The sequence below is a fragment of the Rhinopithecus roxellana genome, chromosome 8 (genome assembly GCF_007565055.1).
Source record: "Rhinopithecus roxellana isolate Shanxi Qingling chromosome 8, ASM756505v1, whole genome shotgun sequence".
NCBI lineage: Eukaryota > Metazoa > Chordata > Mammalia > Primates > Cercopithecidae > Rhinopithecus > Rhinopithecus roxellana.
The window spans coordinates 70008881-70032158 of record NC_044556.1 but is presented as its reverse complement, the minus strand read 5'-3'; the positions used below and the strand labels follow the sequence as shown (position 1 = coordinate 70032158).

General features: G+C 42.6%; 2 protein-coding genes and 1 pseudogene across 5 annotated transcripts in view; 1 reads left to right on the top strand and 2 right to left on the bottom strand.

Annotated features, from left to right (window-relative positions):
* SPATA45 (spermatogenesis associated 45) overlaps window positions 1-13910 on the bottom strand; it is a 30968-nt gene extending 17058 nt beyond the window's left edge. The window contains exon 1 of one of the 2 annotated variants that reach the window (XM_030936267.1): window positions 13713-13910. The gene's annotated coding sequence lies outside the window, so the exon portion shown is untranslated. Of the gene's footprint in view, window positions 1-406; window positions 477-13712 lie in introns of those variants that run through there. The other variant, XM_030936266.1, reaches the window with a different exon arrangement.
* On the bottom strand, window positions 10970-11170 carry LOC115898996 (annotated as a pseudogene).
* Window positions 13911-14132: 222 nt separating the features above from the next.
* The window catches only part of FLVCR1 (feline leukemia virus subgroup C cellular receptor 1), a 33530-nt gene continuing 24384 nt past the window's right edge, over window positions 14133-23278 (top strand). For all 3 annotated transcript variants that reach the window (XR_004058951.1, XR_004058952.1, XM_010372938.2), the window contains exons 1-2: window positions 14133-15089; window positions 19263-19407. Coding sequence is in view for 1 of the 3 variants with exons in the window: in XM_010372938.2 (XP_010371240.1) it covers window positions 14352-15089; window positions 19263-19407 (883 nt within the window). In the remaining 2 variants the exon portion in view is untranslated. The remainder of the gene's footprint in view (window positions 15090-19262; window positions 19408-23278) is intronic.

Below are 23278 nucleotides of genomic sequence, written 5' to 3'. Positions count from 1 at the left end.
TATATAATATAAATGTTATGTATATTTATATGTAAATACATTATATATACTTATATATAAATACATTATGTCTATTTATCTATAAATACATTATATCTATTTATATATAAATACATTATATCTATTTATATGATACATTATATTATATATAATGTATATATGATACATTATATATTTATATATAAATATATTATATACTTATACATTACATATATTTATACATTATATATACATTATATATTTATATATACATGTGATGTAACTATATGCAAATATATATAATTATATATTATATATTTATATATTATATTATATATTTATGTTATATATATAAATATATAATAATGAGAATTGACTGTATGAGAAAATACATTACTATTTCTACAGGTATATTATTATAAATTACCTTTAATATACTAACATACAGCAACCCAAAGCGTGTTTCAAGTCCACTGGTGTGGATTAGCCCACTGGGATGCTGCCTTGGTGATGGAATATTCTGATCAGTGACATTCCAAATTTGTTCTATTCATAGAAGCCTGGTTAAGAGAGATTCTGGAGTCAGAGAGATCATTTACTTACCAGCCAGGTGACCTTGGATAAATATAAATTACTTAATCCTCTTTTTTTTTTAATTTGGAGACAGGGTCTTGCTGTGTCACCCAGGCTGGAGTGCAGTGGTGTAATCACAGTTTCATTATGTCAGCCAGGCTGCTCTTGAACTCCTGGGATCAAGCGATTTCTCTGCCTTGGCCTTCCAAAATGCTGGGATTACAGGTGTGCATCACCAGGCCCAGCCATTCGACCCTCATAATATTGGTTTCATCTCCTGTAAAATGGGTCTAAAGATATTGCTTTCACCAAGCTGTGTGTTTGTTTGTGTGGTAAGTGATGAGGAGGGAGTTGAGATTAAATTAGGAATGCATGTAAAGCTTTTTGCATTGTGCCTGGCATGAATTTATTACACGCACTGATATGTTTTCAGCACATACTCTGCTTGGTGCTGTTGTGGATACTGGGGACAAACAGGTCCTTGCCCCCATGAAGAAGAGTTCTAATCTAAAGATTCATTGTAAGTACTCAGTAAGTGGTAGCTACTTTATTGGTTTTATTAAAACCTTATATTTTACATGGGGAATTTGTTGTCATTGTTTATTTTTGTTTTATTTTGGTTTTCGAGATGGAGTTTCACTCTTGTCGCCCAGGCTGAAATGCAGTGGCACGATCTTGGCTTATTGCAAGCTCCACCTCCCCGGTTCAAGTGATTCTCCTGTCTCAGCCTCCTGAGTAGCTGGGATTACAGGCATGCGCCACCACATCTGGCTAATTTTCTATTTTTAGTAGAAATGGGGTTTCACCAAGTTAGCCAGGCTGGTCTGGAACTCCTGACTTCAGGTGATCGGCCTACCTTGGCCTCCCTGGCCTGTTTTGTTTTTCAAGACATGATCTCACTCCATCGGACAGGCTAGAGTTCTGTGGTGTGATTGAGGCTTACTGCAACCTCAACCTCCTGAACTCAGGTGATCCTCTCACCTCTGCCTCCTGAGTAGCTGGGACTATAAGCGTGGATCACCACAACTGGCTAATTTTTAAATTTCTCATACAGACGGGGTTTTGCCATATCGCCCAGGCTACATGGAAAGTTATTTTATTCATATATTTCTTTTCTAAGAAGAGGAGGTCTCCAGTGTTTGGTTTTTCGTTTTTTTTTTTTTTTTTTTTTTTTTTTTTTTTTTAATCTTCAGGTCACTCTGGAATGTTTCCAATGTGGAAGAAGGGGGCAAGGCAAAACTAACTGACTAACTCACTACATGGAGGAACAACTCAAGAAACAAGCTGACTCAAGAAATTACAGATCATTTATAGAGCCATTGCTGCCTTCAAAGGTGAGCAGTGCATTTTTAAAAACACATTTATTTATTTATTTATTTTGGTGGCAAGGTCTTGCTCTGTTGCCCAGGCTCCAGTGCAGTGGCATGATCTTGGCTCATTGCAACCTCTGCCTCTAGGGTTCAAGCCATTCTCCCACCTCAGCCTCCCGAGTAGCTGGAAGAATAGGTTTGTGTCACCAGGCCCCGTGAATTTTTGTATTTTTTGTAAAGACAGGGTCTCACTATGTTACCCAGGCTTGTCTCGAACTCCTGAGCTCAAGCTATCCTCCTGCTTAGTCTTCCAAAGTGCTGGGATTACAGGCCTGAGCCATAGCTCCCAGTCAACACATTTATTTACTTTTAGGAAATACAGTATAGTTCAACATAGTTCACATGTACCTGCTTTCACTACATCTTGAGAGATTCAGGAAAGTTCTTGCTAATAATAAGGCCCAGCATGGAACTAGGATGTACTTTGCATTTGTATAACCCAGGTGGAAGAGCACACGTAGGCTAAAGAAACAAACAAAAAAACCCATAAAAAAACAACAGGGCCCAGCCAGGGTGGAGGTACTTTAAGGCAACAAGAGAGGGAGGAAGGGGCTTCTGAGAAGCAGGGAAGAAAAAAAACTTCAGAAGTAAGTGTTAGAGGCCTGTTGCAGTGCCTCACTAATTCCAGCACTTCGGGAGGGTGAGGCAGACAGATCACTTGAGGTCAGGAGTTCGAGACCAGCCTGGCCAACATGGCGAAACCCCATCTATACAAAAAACACAAACATTTGCCGGGCATGGTTGCATGCGCCTGTAATCCCAGCTATTTGGGAGGTGGAAGTGGGAGGTTGAATCTGTTTAGTAAATGGGGGCTTAGAATATTTCATTTTTGGTTTACAAGGGCTTGAGTTCTCCTTGTGGCCTGTCTCCATATGGAATTTCCTCTAATTACAGTTTTCAGGAGCTATTTGATTTCTCAACTCTAAGCATACAAACCCCTTAAGACTCCTCTGTAGAGAAAGGTTGGGTTACCCACAAAGGGAAGCCTATCAGACTAACAGCAGATCTCTCGGCAGAAACTCTACAAGCCAGAAGAGAGTAGGGGCCAATATTCAACATTCTTAAAGAAAAGAATTTTCAACCCAGAATTTCATATCCAGCCAAACCAAGTTTCATAAGTGAAGGAGAAATAAAATCCTTTACAGACAAGGAAATGCTTAGAGATTTTGTCACCACCAGGCCTGCCCTACAAGAGACCCTGAAGGAAGCACTAAACATGGAAAAGAACAACCGGTACCAGCCATTGCAAAAACATGCCAAAATGTAAAGACCATCGATGCTAGGAAGAAACTACATCAACTAACAAGCAAAATAACCAGCTAATACCACAATGACAGGATCAAGTTCACACATAACAATATTAACCTTAAATGTAAATGGACTAAATGCTCCAATTAAAAGACATGGACTGACAAATTGGATAAAGAGTCAAGACCCATCAGTTTGCTGTATTCAGGAGACCCATCTCACATGCAGAGACACACATAGGCTCAAAATAAAGGGATGGAGGAAGATCTACCAAGCAAATGGAGAACAAAAAAAAGCAGGGATTGCAATCCTAGTCTCTGAAAAAACAGACTTCAAACCATCAAAGATTAAAAGAGACAAAGAAGGCCATTACATAATGGTAAAGGGATCAATTCAACAGGAAGACCTAACTATCCTAAATATATATGCACCCAATACAGGAGCACCCAGATTCATAAAGCAAGTCCTTAGAGACTTACAAAGAGACTTAGACACCCATACAATAATAATGGGAGACTTCAACACCCCACTGTCAACATTAGACAGAGCAATGAGACAGAAAGTTAACAAGGATATCCAGGAATTGAACTCAACTCTGCACCAAGCAGACCTAATAGACATCTACAGAACTCTCCACCCCAAATCAACAGAATATACATTCTTCTCAGCACCACATTGCACTTATTCCAAAATTGACCACATAGTTGGAAGTAAAGCACTCCTCAGCAAATGTAAAAGAACAGAAATTATAATAAACTGTCTTTCAGACTACAGTGCAATCAAACTAGAACTCAGGACTAAGAAATTCAATCAAAACCTCTCAACTACATGGAAACTGAACAACTTGCTCCTGAATGACTACTGGGTACATAACGAAATGTAGGAAGAAATAAAGATGTTCTTTGAAACCAATGAGAACAAAGATACAATATACCAGAATCTCTGGGACACATTTAAAACAGTGTGTAGAGGGAAATTGATAGCACTAAATGCCCACAAGAGAAAGCAGGAAAGATCTAAAATTGACACCCTAACATCACAATTAAAAGAACTGGAGAAGCAACAGCAAACACATTCAAAAGCTAGCAGAAGGCAAGAAATAACTAAGATCAGAGCAGAACTGAAGGAGATAGAGACACAGAAAACCCTCCAAAAAATCAATGAATCCAGGAGCTGGTTTTTTGAAAAGATCAACAAAGTTGATAGACCGCTAGCAAGACTAATAAAGAAGAAAAGAGAGAAGAATCAAATAGACGCAATAAAAAATGATAAAGGGGATATCACCACTGATCCCACAGAAATACAAACTACCATCAGAGAATACTATAAACACCTCTATGCAAATAAACTAGAAAACCTAGAAGAAATGGATAATTTCCTGGACACTTACACTCTCCCAAGACTAAACCAGGAAGAAGTTAAAACCCTGAATAGACCAATAGCAGACTCTGAAATTGAAGTAATAATTAATAGCCTACCAACCAAAAAAAGTCCAGGACCAGACGGATTCACAGGCGAATTCTACCAGAGGTACAAAGAGGAATTGGTACCATTCCTTCTGAAACTATTCCAATCAATAGAAAAGGAGGGAATCTTCCCTAACTCATTTTATGAGGCCAACATCATCCTGATACCAAAGCCTGGCAGAGACACAACAAAAAAAGAGAATTTTACACCAATATCCCTGATGAACATCCACACAAAAATCCTCAATAAAATACTGGCAAACTGAATCCAGGAGCACATCAAAAAGCTTATCCACCATGATCAAGTGGGCTTCATCCTTGGGATGCAAGGCTGGTTCAACATACGCAAATCAATAAACGTAATCCAGCATATAAACAGAACCAAAGACAAAAACCACATAATTAACTCAATAGATGCAGAAAAGGCCTTTGACAAAATTCAACAGTCCTTCATGCTAAAAACTCTCAATAAATTCGGTATTGATGGAATGTTTCTCAAAATAATAAGAGTTATTTATGACAAACCCACAGCCAATATCATACTGATTGGGCAAAAACTGGAAAAATTCCCTTTGAAAACTGGCACAAGACAGGGATGCCCTCTCACACCACTCCTATTCAACATAGTGTTGGAAGTTCTGGCTAGGGCAATCAGGCAAGAGAAAGAAATCAAGGGTATTCAGTTAGGAAAAGAAGAAGTCAAATTGTCCCTGTTTGCAGATGACATGATTGTATATTTAGAAAACCCCATCATCTCAGCCCAAAATCTCCTTAAGCTGATAAGCAACTTCAGCAAAATCTCAGGATACAAAATTAATGTGCAAAAATCACAAACATTCTTATACACCAGTAACAGACAAACAGAAAGCCAAATCATGAATGAACTCCCATTCACAATAGCTTCAAAGAGAATAAAATACCTAGGAATCCAACTTACAAGGGATGTAAAGGACCTCTTCAAGGAGACCTACAAACCACTGCTCAGTGAAATGAAAGAGGACACAAACAAATGGAAGAACATACCATGCTCATGGATAGGAAGAATCAATATCATGAAAATGGCCATACTTACCAAGGTAATTTATAGATTCAATGCCATCCCCATCAAGCTACCAATGAGTTTCTTCACAGAATTGGAAAAAACTGCTTTAAAGTTCATATGGAACCAGAAAAGAGCCCACATTGCCAAGGCAATCCTAAGTCATAAGAACAAAGCTGGAGGCATCACGCTACCTGACTTCAAACTATGCTACAAGGCTGCAGTAACCAAAACAGCATGGTACTGGTACCAAAACAGAGATATAGACCAATGGAACAGAACAGAGTCCTCAGAAATAATACCACACATCTACAGCCATCTGATCTTTGACAAACCTGAGAGAAACAAGAAATGGGGAAAGGATTCCCTATTTAATAAATGGTGCTGGGAAAACTGGCTAGCCATAAGTAGAAAGCTGAAACTGGATCCTTTCCTCACTCCTTATATGAAAATTAATTCAAGATGGATTAGAGACTTAAATGTTAGACCTAATACCATAAAAACCCTAGAAGAAAACCTAGGTAATACCATTCAGGACATAGGCATGGGCAAGGACTTCATGTCTAAAACACCAAAAGCAATGGCAACAAAAGCCACAATTGACAAATAGGATCTAATTAAACTAAAGAGCTTCTGCACAGCAAAAGAAACTACCATCAGAGTGAACAGGCAACCTACAGAATGGGAGAAAATTTTTGCAATCTACTCATCTGACAAAGGGCTAATATCCAGAACCTACAAAGAACTCAAACAAATTTACAAGAAAAAAACAAACAACCCCATCAAAAAGTGGGGAAGGGATATCAACAGACATTTCTCAAAAGAAGACATTCATAGAGCCAACAGACACACGAAAAAATGCTCGTCATCACTGGCCATCAGAGAAATGCAAATCAAAACCACAATGAGGTACCATCTCACACCAGTTAGAATGGCAACCATTAAAAAGTCAGGAAACAACAGGTGCTGGACAGGATGTGGAGAAATAGGAACACTTTTACACTGTTGGTGGGATTATAAACTAGTTCAACCATTGTGGAAAACAGTATGGCAATTCCTCAAGGATCTAGAACTAGAAATACCATATGATTCAGCCATCCCATTACTGGGTATATACCCAGAGGATTATAAATCATGCTGCTATAAAGACACATGCACATGTATGTTTATTGCGGCACTATTCACAATAGCAAAGACTTGGAATCAACCCAAATGTCCATCAGTGACAGGCTGGATTAAGAAAATGTGGCACACACACACCATGGAATACAATGCAGCCATAAAAAAGCATGAGTTCGTGTCCTTTGTAGGGACATGGATGCAGCTGGAAACCATCATTCTCAGCAAACTATCGCAAGAACAGAAAACCAAACACCGCATGTTCTCACTCATAGGTGGGAATTGAACAATGAGATCGCTTGGACACGGGAAGGAGAACATCACACACCGGGGCCTATTGTGGGGACGGGAGAAGGGGGAGGGATGGCATTGGGAGTTATACCTGATGTAAATGATGAGTCGATGGGTGCTGACGAGTTGAGGAGTGCAGCACACCAACATGGCACATGTATACATATGTAACAAACCTGCACGTTGTGCACATGTACCCTAGAACTTAAAATACAAGAAAAAAAAAAGACTCCTTTGTAGTATATGCTCTGGACGGGGCCAGGGCTGGGAAGGAGGTCTATTTTTTTTTTTTTTTTGACTCAATTCTTTCATCAGAGTTTCAGTGAGTTCCAAAGTAGTGAATGAAGAGGAAACATGTGAAGCAGTTGCACAGTTTTTTCAGAGTAAATCTGGAAATGAAGATATTAGTTCCTACAGGTGGGAGGGGTAAGCAGAGGTAGATTTACCATTAAGTTAGTATGAGGGTCTCTGAAGGCTTGTATCTCTCTCTACCTCTTTTTTTTTTTTTTTTAAAGATAAGGCCTCACTCTGTTGCCTAGGATGGAGTAACGTGATCTCAGTGGCGTGATCTCAGCTTATTGTAGCCTTGACCTCCTGGGCTCAAGCGATCCTCCCACCTCAGCCTCTCAGGTAGCTAGGACTACAGGTATGTGCCACCACACCCAGCTAAATTCTGTATTTTTTTGGTAGAGAAGGGGTTTCGCCACGTTGCCCAGGTTGGTCTTGAACTCCTGAGCTCAGGCAATGCACCTGCCCCGGTCTTCCAAAGTGCTGGGATTACAGGCGTAAGCCACCACACCCAACCTCATTTTAAATTTTAATTTTGATGTTAGTTTCTTAAATAACACCTCCATCCCCAAATTAAGCCTTTAGGCTCTAAAAACCTGGATCAATTCTGGATATGGGAAGTGGGGTTGAAGAGAGATAGTACGTTTCAATCCATTCAAATTAAGCAATTAAAAATTGTAAAAGAAAGTGACAGTTTTAAAATTGCTAGTACTGGCTGGCTAATTTTGTATTTTTAGTAGAGACAGGGGTTCACCATGTTGGTCAGGCTGGTGTTGAACTCCTGACCTCAGGTGATCCATCAGCCTCGGCCTCCCAAAGTGCTGGGATTACAGCTGTTAGTCACCTTGGCCAGCCTGAATCTCGTGATCTTAAAGCCAACATGTCAACTAGCTAATGTGATAAATTAAATAATGCCCAAAGGAATAAGAACCAGATGTAACATGGAAAATTTAGTTGTGATTTGACATTGGTTATATTTAAACCACGCAACAGGTAAATTTTAAGCAGACATGAAAGGCAGGATCTGCCTTAGCAAATCCTCAGAGATGTTTTAGGGCAGGAAGCTCTGCTGTTGCAGAATTAAATCTCTAGTAGCTTTACACAAAAACGTACAAATAGTTTCCATCATCTTTCTGTGCCACCATAATGGTGTGCATGAATGCCAAAAAGATACCCAAACGCCAGGTTCTTATCAGGTCATGTTCCAAAGTCATGGTCTGGTTTCTAACTGTGATGATGAAGCATGGTTATATTGGTGAATTAAAAGTCATTGATGATCTCAGAGCTGGGAAAATTGTTGTGAACCTCATAGGCAGGTTAAACAAGTGTGGAGCAATCAGCTTCAGATTTGATGTGCAATTCAAAGATCTAGAAAACTGGGCCGGGTGCAGTGGCTCACGCTTGTAATCTCAGCACTTTGGGAGGCCGAGGCCTGCAGATCACTTGAAGTCAGGAATTCGAGACCAGCCTGGCCAACACGGTGAAACCCCATCTCTACTAAAAATACAAAAATTAGCTGAGCATGGTGTGGGCACCATAATCCCAGCTACTCGGGAGTCTGAGGCAGGAGAATCTCTTGAACCCGGGAGGCGAAGGTTGCAGTGAGTCAAGACCTTGCCATTGCACTCCAGACTGGGTGCCAAGAGCAAGACTCCATCTCAAAAAAAAAAAAAAAAAAAAAAGATTAGAAAAGTGACAGAATAATTTGTTGCCATCTCACCAGTTTGGTTTTGCTGTACTGATGACCTCAACTGGCATCATGGACCGAGAAGAAACAAGACAAGAACATAGGAGAAAAAATCCTGGGACTTTTTTCTTTTTTTAGGAATAAATAAATACATACAAATAAAATGTCTCAATGGAGGGAAGAATACATGTGGGAGAATTCTGATTTCCAGCCTTCTCCTCTACTCCTCCATTTCCAACTTGGTCTTTTCACAGAATAGAACCATATAGCCTCTGCTGCTCAGGTGGACCAAGTCTGGTGCTAGCAGGAGTAAACTGAAGGCAAGGCTGCCCAAATCTACCCACCTCCCCATGAAACATTACGGATTGCATATCCAATAGCATTGTTCTGGTTTGTATCTTAACCTCTGAGGCTCGTAAACTGTGGGAAACCTTTGTTCAGGGACAGCTACATCACTCCTATTAGCATCTTGGACCTTGGCTCCTGGATGCTGTCCAGGTCTCATATTGCTGAAGTCTTACTTATTCAGATCTCTCTAACTTGGCATTCCACACCCATAAAGTAGCTCAATCTCATCTGACTCCTAGCCAAATGATGCTCCCAGCAGTATCTTTTTTGACAGAGATTAAGGTTCATTCTATGTTATACATCCAAACATTTGATATAAATTATGACTCATGTTTAAACTGGTTAATAAGTATCTACCACTGAAGCCAGAGAAAGAAGACAAGATTAAGAAATTAGAATGGCGGCCGGGCACGGTGGCTCACGCCTGTAACCCCAGCACTTTGGGAGGCTGAGGCAGGTGGATCACCTGAGGTTGGGAGTTTGAGACCAGCCTGACCAGCATGGAGAAACCCTGTCTCTACTAAAAATATAAAAATTAGCCGGGTGTGGTGGCGGGTACCTGTAATCCCAGCTACTTGGGAGGCTGAGGCAGGAGAATCACTTGAACCCTGGAGGCAGAGGTTGCAGTGAGCTGAGATTTCGCCATTGCACTCCAGCCTGGACTCCAAGAGCAAAACTCTGCCAAAAAAAAAGAAAGAAGGAAAAAGAGAAAGAAAGATATTTCCCTCCCTCCTTCCCTTCCTTCTGGAAGTTTGCAAGACTTTTTTTTTTTTTTTTTTTTTTTTTTTTTTTTTTTTTTGAGACGGAGTCGCGCTCTGTCACCCAGGCTGGAGTGCAGTGGTGCGATCTCAGCTCACTGCAAGCTCTGCCTCCCAGGTTCAAGTCACTCTTCTGCCTCAGCCTCCCAAATAGCTGGGATTACAGGCGCCCACCCCCACACCTGGCTAATTTTTTGTATTTTTAGTAGAGATGGCGTTTCACCACGTTAGCCAGGATGGTCTCGATCTCCTGACCTCGTGATCCACCTGCCTCAGCCTCCCAACGTGCTGGGATTACAGGCGTGAGCCACCGCGCCCGGCCAAGATATTTTTTTTTTTAAGAAATAGATTGCACATGGTGGTGGGCATCTGTAATCCCAGCTACTTGGGAGGCTAAGGAGGGAGAATCACTTGAACCCAGGAGACAGAGGTTGCAGTGAGCTGAGATCGTGTCACTGCACTCCAGCCTGGGTGACAAGAGCGAAACTCCGTGTCAAAAAAATAAATAAATAAAAAATAAGAAAAAAAAAAGATTTCCTTCCTTCTTTCCTCCCTCCTTTATTCCTTCCTTCCTTCCTTCCTTCCTCCCTCTCTCTCTCTTTCTCTCTCTTTCTCTCTCTCTCTCTTTCTTTCTTTCTCTCTTTCTCTTTTCTTTCTAATTTGGAACACAAACACTTTATTTAAATGCGTATCTCAATTCCTGTGTGGCTGGCAAAAAATAAATAAAGGAGCAGGTCATGGCACAGCACTCTCACGGACCAAGTGGTCGAACCCAATATTCAAGACCCAGTGAGCAGCCAAGCTCAGTGCAACCTCCAGGCCTCTTGCTCTGACTCCAACAGGGTGAGCACACAGCCCTTGCGCACGGAGCCTTTTAAACTGTGGATGATGGAGTGGCTTGTGTCGTCCACAAATTCCTGCGTGTACTGTCCCTGAGAGCTGGTTCTGCCCAGGACCGTGGTGACCCTGGTCAGCTAGACAGGCTGCACGTGGCTGGTGTCCATGATGACGATGCAGCAGCAGTTGGGAGGAGAGAAGAAATACATTTCTTTACAAAGGAAGCAATTATTTAAAATATTCACGGTAATTCAGTGCTCATTAGCTGTACTCAGTAAATATTTATTGAACACCTACTATGTGCTAGGTACTCGCACAAAGTACACTGGTTACAAATTCTTGAAAAATAGTAGCAGTAGCAAAAAGCAACAAAACTTTCAGCCCTGCCCTTATGGAACTCACATTCTAGTGGACAGGGAGAAAATAACCGGAAAAAGGACCGGCACAATGGCTCACGCCTGTAATCCTAGCACTTTGGGAGGCCAAAGTGAGCTGATCACTTGAGACCAATCTGAGCAATGTGGCAAAACCCCATCTCTACAAAAAATACAAAAAGCACTCAGGCTTGGTGGTCAGCCGAGGAGGGAGGGAGGGAGAGAGAGAGAGAGAGAGAGAGAGAGAGAGAGAGAGAGAGAGAGAGAGAGAGAGAGAGGCCGGGTATGGTGGCTCGGGCCTGTAATCCCAGCACTTTGGGAGGCCAAGGTGGGTGGATCACGAGGTCAGGAGTTCGAGACCAGCCTGGCCAATGTTGTGAAACCCCATCTCTACTAAAAAAAAATACAAAAATTAGACAGGCATGATGGTGCAGGCCTTTAATTCCAGCTACTCGGGAGGCTGAGGCAGAAGAATCACTTGCACCTGGGAGGCGGAGGCTGCAGTGAGCAGAGGTTGCAATGAGCCGAGATCACACCACTGTACTTCAGCCTGGGACAGAGCAAGACGAAAGAAAGAAAAGGAAGGAAGGAAGGAAGGAAAGAAGGAAGGAAGGAAGGAAAGAAGGAAGGAAGGAAGGAAAGAAGGAAGGAAGGAAGGAGGAAGGAAGGAAACTAGAAAAAAATAAGTAAAAATATAGGACATTTTAGGTGAAGGTAAGCACTAGGAAAGAAAGAAAAAAAGCAGGGAAGGGATGTTGGCAGGGTGGGGGTCGGGGGTGGCAATTTATACAGTTTGGCCAAGGAAGACATTATAATGCACTTATTCCTTAGTTTAGAACATGTAGCATTTCACCTGTACCGAGAGATGCCTGAAATATTTCATACATGACCAAAATAATAATGTAAGAGGCAATAAAAAAGTGCAGGGTTTTAGGGTTCTAGATATCAGCACTTTTTAAGATTAAATGCATGCATGGTAAGAACTCTTGTACTATATACACCTAGTTTCAACTTCAATTTAATAACAAATTATTTGGGGTCTCTTTCTTTCTTTCTTTTTCTTTTCCCGAATAAACCTTCCCAAGAAGCAGAAGGGCTGAATTTTCTCTAGTCCAGGAAGACCGCAAGGCTTCTGTGCTCTGGATGTCTCGTTTTTATTTTTTTGTTCCCCAGATCTCAAGACAGTGTCTGGCACATACCATTCAACACAAGTTTGGTACCTGGAACCCACTGGACCCACTGAATGTGCATGTCCAATAACTATTAACTACATGTGTTGGTCCAAGGGAGAAGGTCGAGCAAACAGATCTGCTCCATCACAGCCCGTCTCAGTCACTTCATTCAAGTCAGCGGGGTGAGGCTGAGGGGATTCCAACTTCACAAGGGCAGATTTCTCATGGATTCTCTTTCTCTGGTTGTACTGGAACGCTTTCTGGCATTATTCTTCTGCTGGGACAGTATGAATTTATGAAACGTGGTCCTGTCTGCCCTAAAGCCAGGGTCTCACTGAGATGGACAACGATGCTGGGGCAAGAATAAAGTTCGTCCTGGGCCTGCGTACGGTACAGCGACCTTGGGAAGCCCTTGTGGAGCTGGGGGTGATGCCCACTTCTTTGTCTCCCTCATTCTGTTTCGGTGGCTCTCTCGTTCCCAGTTCCAAGCTGCCCACTTGTTAGAGAAGCCACTGCTTACCAGGCATCTGGTTTAATAAAACACAACCAGAGCGACTGCATATTAAAGTGAATAACTAGGCACTCACAGGGCACCTATAAGGTTAATGCTAAAGGTCTGAAAATAGCCGCATTCTAAGCTGACCAGCAATTATAATTACACAATATTTATGACCATGCAGGACTTCTCTCACCAAGTCTGTGAAATGTCCAGATGTCCTAAATTTTTTTTTTTTTTTTTTTTTTTGACAAGGTCTCACTCTGTCACCCAGGCTGGAGGGCAGTGTGTTGCTATCTCAGCTCACTGCAACCTCCGCCTCCCAGGTTCACGTAATTCTCCTGACTCAGCCTCCCGAGTAGCTGGGACTACAGGCATGCATCACCACGCCTGGCTGGGTTTTTTTTTTTTTTTTTTTTTTTTCCCAAATAGATGGCATCTCAATATGTTGCCCAGGCTGGTCTCGAACTCCTGGGCTCAAGGGAGCCTCCTGTCCGGCCTTCCACAGTGCTGGGATTACAGAAGTCGCCACTGAGCCCGACCCAGCCCTCTACTCAGAGACAAGGTCAATGCGCAGGCTTAGGTTGAAGGATTAATGGTCATTAGTGCACCAACAGCCTCTACCTTTAGTGGTCACATCAGCACATTCCACGTTTAATCACAGCACCTCACAGTTGCCTCTAAGTAGTGACACTACGGAAGGACGGGAGTTCCTCCTCTTGCAGTCTGAGGACTTGCGACTCTGTAACGGAGTAGATGCCAATAAACTTGCTTCCTTTACTGCGCCTTGTGACTCGCCTCCAATTCTTCCCTGCGGTAGACCCAAAAACCCTCTCTTGGGGTCTGAATCGAGACCCCTTCTTCCAGCAACACAACCCGCGGGGCCGCCTCCCGCCCACCCTCAGGTGCAAGGGACCCCGGGCCATGCATTCTTCCGGGCAGGGAAACGTCAGCAAATGCTCCCAGCCCGCTTTCCTCCCCCGCCTCCCTCAGTTCGCGCCCGGCAGCTCCCCGATTGGCTCTCGCGCCGGGCAAAGGTGTGCGCTGACTGGCCGGAGGGCCGTCGTCATGCGGGACGCGCGACTCTAGGGGCGGGACCAGACGAGGGGTGACTGCTGCGCGGTGCCGGGGAGGACGCCTTCACCTGTTCACGCGGCAGCGCGGATTGCGGTTCGTGGCGCGCGCCACCGGGGAAGGAGCGGTGGGCCGAGGGGTGGAGGTGGGGTCCCAGAAGGACCTCGGGCTGTGGACCCGGGGAGCGGAGTCGGGGAGTGGGGGAGCGAGGTGGCGCCCGGGAGCCAGGGATATGGCGCGGCCAGACGATGAGGAGGGGGCGGCGGTGGCGCCCGGACACCCGCTCGCGAAAGGATACCTTCCGTTGCGGACGGGCGCGCCCGCTGGGAAGGAGAGCGTGGAGCCGCAGAACGGGCCTAAAGCGGGCACCTTCCCGGTGAACGGGGGCCCCCGGGACAGCCTCGCTGCCGCCTCGGGAGTTCTGGGCGGGTCTCAGACTCCTCTGGCTCCAGAAGAGGAGACCCAGGCCCGGCTGCTGCCTGCGGGCGCGGGAGCGGAGACCCCGGGGGCCGAGAGCACCCCGCTGCCCCGGACGGCGCTCTCCCCGCAGCGCTTCGTGGTGCTCCTGATCTTCAGCCTGTACTCGCTGGTAAACGCCTTTCAGTGGATCCAGTACAGCATCATCAGCAACGTCTTCGGGGGCTTCTACGGTGTCACCTTGCTGCGCATCGACTGGCTGTCCATGGTGTACATGCTGGCCTACGTGCCCCTCATCTTCCCGGCCACCTGGCTGCTGGACACCGGAGGCCTGCGGCTCACCGCCCTGCTGGGCTCCGGCCTCAACTGCCTGGGTGCCTGGATCAAGTGCGGCAGTGTGCAGCAGCATCTCTTCTGGGTCACCATGTTGGGCCAGTGCCTGTGCTCCGTGGCCCAGGTATTCATCCTGGGCTTGCCCTCCCGCATCGCCTCAGTGTGGTTTGGGCCCAAAGAGGTGTCCACAGCTTGTGCCACCGCCGTGCTGGGCAATCAGGTAAGGGCTGGAGTGGTAGATGAAAGATCCTTAGAAGACAGAAAATGTCATAGGCCGTGAGAACTATGGCCTGTATGGATGAACTGCCCCAGGAGGCCATAAAAGAGGAGATAAGGCCGTTAAATAGACTTCCGGACTGTCTTGGATTGAAGAGGGCTATAAATTTCTTTGTAAGGACATAATTTTCCAAACCACCTTGTCATCTTGCTTAGAAAATTACCTATAAAATAATTAACTGGGCCGGGTGCAGTGGCACACACCTGTAATCCCACCACTTTGGGAGGCCGAGGTGGGTGGATCACTTGAAGTTAGGAGTTCCAGACCAGCCTGGGCAACATGGGGAAACCCCGTCTCTATTAAAAATACAAAAATTAGCCGGGCCTGCTCGCAGGCACCTGTAGTCCCACCTACTCAGAAGGCTGAGGCAGGAGAATCTCTTGAATCCGGGAGGTGGAGGTTACGGTGAGTGGAGATTGCACCTTTGCATTCCAGCTTGGGTGACAAGAGTGAGACTGTGTCTCAAATAATAATACTAATAATAAACTGTAACCATAATAATAATAATAAATAACTGTATTGGCTTGTTTATGCCTAACATAGAGAACTTGTCAATGCAGTAATGAACAAGACTTGGGTAGGTATTATTTTTGTCACCAGTGTATTCTTTGTGAAAGGAAGGTATTGGATTCTGGGAAGATTGTTTCCATTTTGAGAGGTCATTGTGAACAGCTCCCTTTTAATTTCATATATTAGCAGTCAGCACAGTGCCTGGCACATACGAAACACATAAATGACTGCTAACTAAAAGTTCTGGGCTGGGCGTGGTGGCTCATGCCTGTAATCTCAGCACTTCGGGAGGCTGAGGCAGGTGGATCACTTGATCAAGGCCAGGAGTTTGAGACTGGCCTGGCCAACATGGCAAAACCAAATACACAAAAATTAGTGGCGCATGGTGGTGCATGCCTGTAATCCTAGCTACTCAGGTGGCCAAGGCACGAGAATCTACATGCTTATTGCTTTATAGTCATTTCCCTTATCTAAAAGTACAGAAGATGGAGTAGGTTGAACTATAGTTGTTTGTGTGTCCAAAACAATTTATGACTGATACTTGAGTTGGTTGCATCTGCAGGTTTGGACAGAAGCTATTATAAAGTTTTTGTTGTTGTTGTTGTTGTTTGTTTTTTTGTAGAAATGGGGTTTCTCCATGTTGCTCATGCTAGTCTCGAACTCCTGAGCTCAAGCTCTCTGCCCACCTCTGCCTCCCGAAGTGCTGGGATTACAGGTGTGAGCCACCACGCCCGGCCATGATTACGTTCTTTTTGTCACACATCTCTCAGTTTAAATTCGTTTTAAATATTCAGTAGCATTTCTTGATCCCATTTAGAGTTGCCCAGTCACTCTCTTTACATTATTTTAATTCTCCTGATAGCACTCATCCCTGTCTTATATGTTATTGTTTACACGTTTATGTCACTTACCTATTACTCTTCTCTCATCCCCACCATTAGATTGTAAGTTTCATGAAAATAGGCATGTGGTCTGAAGGTACACAACTGTATCACCGGCATTTATTACTCTCCTTAAAACCATGTTGAATAAATAAAGGAGCTTCAGACTCATAGGGATACTGGCCAGCTGGGTAGTCTACTTGGATATCTCATGGGAACACATCACTCAAAATTGCTTTCTCCTTGCTCATTTCCCTTTATCTCTAATGCCACTGTCTTGGTTTGGGCCGGAGCTTGCTAATTGTCCTCCCTATCTGTAGCCCTTGCCCTATTCCCTCTGTTCTCCACATTCATCCAGTGTGGTCTTTTACAATGTGTGAATCTGTTCAGGGCACATCCTTACTCCCTGCAGTGGCTTCCGTTGTCCTTAGGATAAAATTCAAACACTAATGCAACATATGGTACCCTCCAGATCTGTCTCCTGCCAGCCCTTCCGCTTTATCTGTCTCCACAACCCCTGTCCCCACAGACGTGTGCTTTCTCTGCTCTATGTAGAACTATGCATACTTACAGTTTCTCACCAAGTCATGCCCTTTCCCTCCTGGCCTTGTATGTAATGTCCTATTGGCTTGGAATATTTCTTCACTTGACTAACTCCAATTTCTTATTCAGATCTTTGCTCTTCCAGGAACTTTTTCTGAACCCCATTTCTTTTACTTCATTCTTTTTGATAGCTGAATAATATTTCTATGTAAGGTGCTCCCCCAAAGTACTCTCTTAGCTACCATGATCATATGTCCCAGTTTGCCTGGGATAGTACAGGTGGTACACCTGTTGTCTGGTATAATTACTAATGAAGTCCCTTTCATTCTGAAGAGTGCTCTAGATGGATAGTAAATTACGTGGTCTTCCCAGTCTTGGCACTCTTTAGGTCTCAATCACAGTTCTGTATTACCACACTGTCTTGTAATTACCAGTTGTATTCTCTCTATCCAGCTTTTTGTAAGGCAGCAAATGAAATATATGATAATTGTGACTCTCTGTGCCTCAGACTCCTTTCTTGGGCCCTTCCTCTTCACGCCCTTCCTCCTAAAAATCTTCCTCCTAAAAACCTTCCTTCATTGAACTTCCTAATAGTTTGATTTTAATTCTTGTTGTGATTATGATATTTAGCCATATTTTTTGTTGAGGTAAAATTCACATAACATGAAACTAACCATTTTAATGTTAACAATTCAGTGGCATTTAGTGCATTTACAGTGTTGTGCAACTGTTACTTCTATCTAGTTTCAAAACATTTTTATCCACCCCCAAAGAAGACCCGATACCTACTGAACAGTCACTTCCCCACCATTGCCCCCTCCCCTAGCCTATGGCAAGTACTAATCTCCCTTCTCTTTCTGTGGATTGACCTGTTTTGTTCTGGATATTTCATATAAATGGAATCATACAGTAGGTGACCTTTTGTGTCTGGCTTCTGTCACTTAGCTTATTTGCAGAGTTCATCCATGTTGTAGCACTGTATCAATACTTCATTCCTTTTTAATAGCTGAATAATTTCATTGTATGAATATACAACATTTTGTTTACCCACTTATCTGTTGATAAATGTTTGTGTTATTTTCACCTTTTGGTTCTTGTGGTAATGTGAATAGGGCTGCTGTGAACATTCATATAGAATTATTTGTTTGAATTTCTGTTTTCAGTTTTTGGGACATATACCTGGGGTAGAATTGCTAGGTCATATGGTAATTCTATGTTAAACTTATTAAGGAACTGCCAAACTGTTGTCTGCAGTGGCTGCACCATTTTATAGTCTCACCAGCAGTATTCAAGGGTTCCAATTTGTCCACATTCTTGCCAACACTTTTCTATTGCTATTATTATTATTATAGTAGACATGCTCCCTGGTGAGGAGTAGTATCTTATTATAGTTTTGATTTGGGCATGTTTTCAAATGCTTATTGACCATTTGTATATCTTCTTTGGAGAAATGTCTCTTCAAGTTTTTTGCCAATTTTTAAATTGGGATATTGCTTTTTTGTTGTTGAGTTGTAATAGTTATTTATAGATTCTGGAAGCTATACCCTGATCAGATATATAATTTACAAATACTTTCTCATTCTGTAGGTCATCTTTTGTCAGCCTTATTTTGCGTATGCTTATTTCCCTTTTGTAAGCATCTACAGGGCAAGGACTGTATATTACACAGCTTGAGAGCAGCATCACTCAGATGGTAGGAACTCAGTAAATGTTTTTTGAATAGGAAAGCTATTGGTCAGCAATTTCCCTTTAACAATACAATAGTAAAAAAGACATTGGAACATAGTAGTTTAGGCTGGGTGCAGTGGCTCACACCTGTAATCCCAGCACTTTGGGAGGCCAAGGCAGGCAGATCATGAGGTCAGGAGTTCGACACCAGCCTAAAAATACAAAATTAGCTGGGCGTGGTGGTGTGCGCCTGTAATCCCAGCTACTCAGGAGGCTGAGGCAGGAGAATCGCTTGAACCTGGGAGGGACAGGTTGCAGTGAACCGAGATTGCATCACTGCACTCCAGCCTGGGTGACAGAGTGAGCCTTTGTCTCAAAAAAAAAGAGAACATAATAGTTTAATTTTCAAAGCACCTGTATAAACACCTGCTGTCCTCTTTATGTTCTGTTAATTGCCAGCATTTACTTTTTTCTCTAATGATAATAGCTGTTAACAGGACTATGTGTTTTTCAGCTTGGAACTGCAGTTGGCTTTTTGCTACCACCAGTTTTAGTACCCAACACACAGAATGACACAAATCTCCTGGCTTATAATATCAGCACCATGTTTTATGGAACATCAGCTGTTGCCACACTTTTATTTATTTTAACAGCAATTGGTAAGTGAATTACTTTCTCTAAAGCTTAAATGAATGCATGATGGAAATTTGAGGATAACTAACTTTGGAAATTTTTGTTGATAATATCTCAAGTGTCATGTGCTTGTTTCATTCTTCCATGCCCTGTCTTGCTCAGGTAATGAATGCTACAGCCCTAGGGATGTTATGGCCCACTACATCTGTTTTCACATAGTAAAGGGTTTGAAGACTAATTCATTTATCTCTCTACTAACTTTTCTTCTTGATAACTGTTGGTTTCAAATATATTACCTGCCTCCTCTTCCCATATTCACCTACATGATCTGCATTTTATGCCTTTTATGCCTACCTAGCCAGGAAAAAGTTCTTGCCATGCTTTGAAGTGATGCCCGTAGGCTATGGTCTTTCTGGTAATGCTAAATTCTCCCAAGGATTTCCAATTTAACAATTAACTGGATCTGAAAATGTTGACTAGTGAATGGTCCTGGGCAGCAGCTGTTCAGCAGAATTTCAAACTGTGGCAACTATCTACTTGTTAGGCCACTCCAGCAAAGCACGGCTGCCACCACCCGTCACTGAGTCCTCTCGTCTGGGCCTGTCTCTTGAAGCAGTCAGTCAAAATCAGCTGCAAGCAGCCATCATCAGTTTGGAAGAAGCTTTGGGAAGGTCTGCTTTTTAAAGTTTATTTTTAATGGGAAACTTTTGATTTCAGGGAAAAGGATAGGTAAGGTTTATATAAGTAATATAGCTGCTAGCATAACTATAATATTGCCCTTTAGGCACTCATATCTGAAATTGATTTGAAGAGGAAAAGAACTAATAAAGTTGAAATGCTATCTTTTAATCATTCAAATTTATAATTTCATTATAGCTGGAGTTTCAAAATTTATATACTCGTTTTTACAATGGCTATAATAGTAATGGAAAATTCATATTTTATGATCTCCAGATATAAAATCCTTAGTTTTCAAAGAAATGTATGCTGAACATTCTAGAGTGTTTGAATAGAGACTGCCTTGGTAGATGAACTACAGGATCCAGGTACAGGAAGGTCAGCCCACGTACTTAATTTCCCTTAATATAATGAGCAGAATGTTCTCTTGGTATCATATGAAGTATTCCAACATGTCTAATCCATTGTTGGTTTTTGTTTTCAGTTAGTTAGGGAATGGCATATTTGTGATGTGCAGACTACTAAAAAGGACACATTATTCCTATCCTATTTTAGCAGTTTAGCAAAGTTTTAAAAGAAATTTGTATTCTTAAAAAAAAAAAAAAAAACCAAAATTATTAAGTCTACTTTTCTGGTAGCCATGTTTGATTTGCTAGGTGAAATAGGAAATACATTTTGCATAAATGGACCTTCCATTTGCAATAGGGATTTTTTTTTTTTTTTTTTTTGGATACAGAGTCCCCCTCTGTCACCCAGGCCAGAGTGCAGTGGCATGATCTCAGCTCACTGAAGCCACTACCTGCCGGGTTCAAGTGATTCTCCTGCCTCAGCCTTTGAGTAGCTGGGCTTATAGGCATGCACCACCATGCCCAGCTAATTTTTGTATTTTCAGTAGAGACAGGGTTTCACCATGTTGGTCAGGTTGGTCTTGAATTCCTGACCTCAAATGATCCACCTGCCTCAGCCTCCCAGAGTGCTGGGATTATAGGCATGAGCCACTGTGCCCGGCCAGCAATAGGGATTTTTAAAGTATAGAATTCTCTCTCTTTTTTTTTTTTTTTATCGAGACGGAGTCTTGCTCTGTCACCTAGGCTGGAGGGCAGTGGCGCTATCTGGATTCACTGCAATCTCTGCCTCCTGGGTTCAAGCAGTTTTCATGCCTCAGCCTCCCTCCCTGGAATTACAGGCGTTTGCCACCGCACCTGGCTAATTTTTTGTGGGGTTTTTTTTTTTTTTTTTTTTTTTGAGACAGAGTCTTGCTCTGTCAGCCAGGCTGGAGTGCAGGGGCACAATTTCAACTCACTGCAACCTCTGCCTCCCAGGTTCAAGGAATTCTCATGCCTCAACCTCCCAAGTAGCTGAGATTACAGGCGCATGCCACCATACCTGGCTAATTTTTGTATTTTTAGTAGAGACAGGGTTTCACCATGTTGGCCAGGCTGATCTCGAACTTCTGACCTCAGGTGATCCGCCCGCCTTGGCCTCCCAAAGTGCTGGGATTACAGGCCTGAGCCACCAAGCCCGGCCTTTTTTTGTGTGTTTTTTGTAGAGACGGGATTTCACCATGTTGGCCAGTCTGGTCTCGAACTCCTGACCTCAAACAATCCGCCTGCCTCGACCTCCCAAAGTGCTGGGATTACTGGTGTGAGCCACTGCACCCGGCCAAAATTCTCTTTCTTTTGATTGCTTTTGTGTCTTCACATAAATTCCAGTTTTCCTTTTTTTTTTTAATCCTCTTCAATTGCTTGTCTCAGAAAGAAGTGAGAAAGTAAGAGATTGCATGTAAGATATCACAAAATCATACATGTGATGTGTGTATGTTTAAACTACTACAAATATAAGATTTTTACTTGTTGAAGGAGGGAGACCAAGAATGTTATTATAATAATAGGTATGACTATTGGCATATTACCCTTTGTTATTTGAGAAATTAAAAGAGAGAGCTAATTATGTACTTAACTAATTATGTACTCATGGCCTACAGGTAGAGAATGGAAATAGAAATGAGGGGAAAATAATGGGAAAAATGCCTTTAAAAAAAGGCTCTTGGTCAATTTTTGCTTGGAGGACTCTAATTTTAATTTTATGATCAAAACATATTATAAAAGCAAGATAATATATAGTTGTGATATGAAAGTCTTAAGTTGAAAATTGTGACATTTAAATAGAACATATGCTTGTTTTCCTCATTCCCAAATATTTGCTGTTGAACAAACTTTGGATTATTTAAAAAATCCATACCAAACAAAGTTCCTTAATTACTAAAAGGTGATTTTACTTCTCTCTAAATTCTACCCATAGTTACTTTGGAAGTCCCACCAAATTCTTACAAAATAATTAATTTTGTTAAGGTTTTTCAGCAATGTGACATGTACTAAATTGATACTCAGCAGTCTACTTAAAATGTTGTCTCAAAGGTTCATGCCATGTAATTCTGTTCTTCTCCCTCATGGAGCTTATATTGAGTATAATCCATCTAGTGTTTCCAGGAATTAACCCAAGTATTCCACTGAATTTCACACTAATACTATTCCTATTAGGAGAACTCTATTATAGCCTCAAATACTTGGTTTGTTGGTATGTACCAAACATGTTTAGAGGCTTACTACATGCTGTGTATCATTTAATCCTCATGACTCCATGAGGAAGTTACCAATATTATTCCCATTTTATAGACGAGGAAGCTGAGACACGGAATTTAGTTAAATCTAATTTGTCCAAGGTCATAGTAAACACTGAAGGTCAGATTTAAGCCTAGACAATTTAACTCCATATATAAAAGTTACAGATAAAAATATATCATTTTAATTTTTACTGAGCCTATTTTTTGTTTGAATTCAGATTCTTGCATTAGCGGTAATGCTGTTGTATTTAAAAGCTGTTCTTGTGCAGCAGAGCAGTAAACTATGTTATTTAACTCATGTGTCAATTAAAATACTTTCCTGTCAGGCCGGGCGTGGTGGCTCACACCTGTAATCCCAGCACTTTGGGAGGCCGAGGCGGGTGGATCACGAGGTCAGGAGATCGAGACCATCCTGGCTAACAGGGTGAAACCCCATCTCTGCTGAAAATGCAAAAAATTAGCCGGGCGTGGTGGCGGGCGCCTGTAGTCCCAGCTACTCGGGAGGCTGAGGCAGGAGAATGGCGTGAACCCGGGAGGGGGAGCTTGCAGTAAGCCGAGATCGGGCCACTGCACTCCAGCCTGGGCGACTGAGTGAG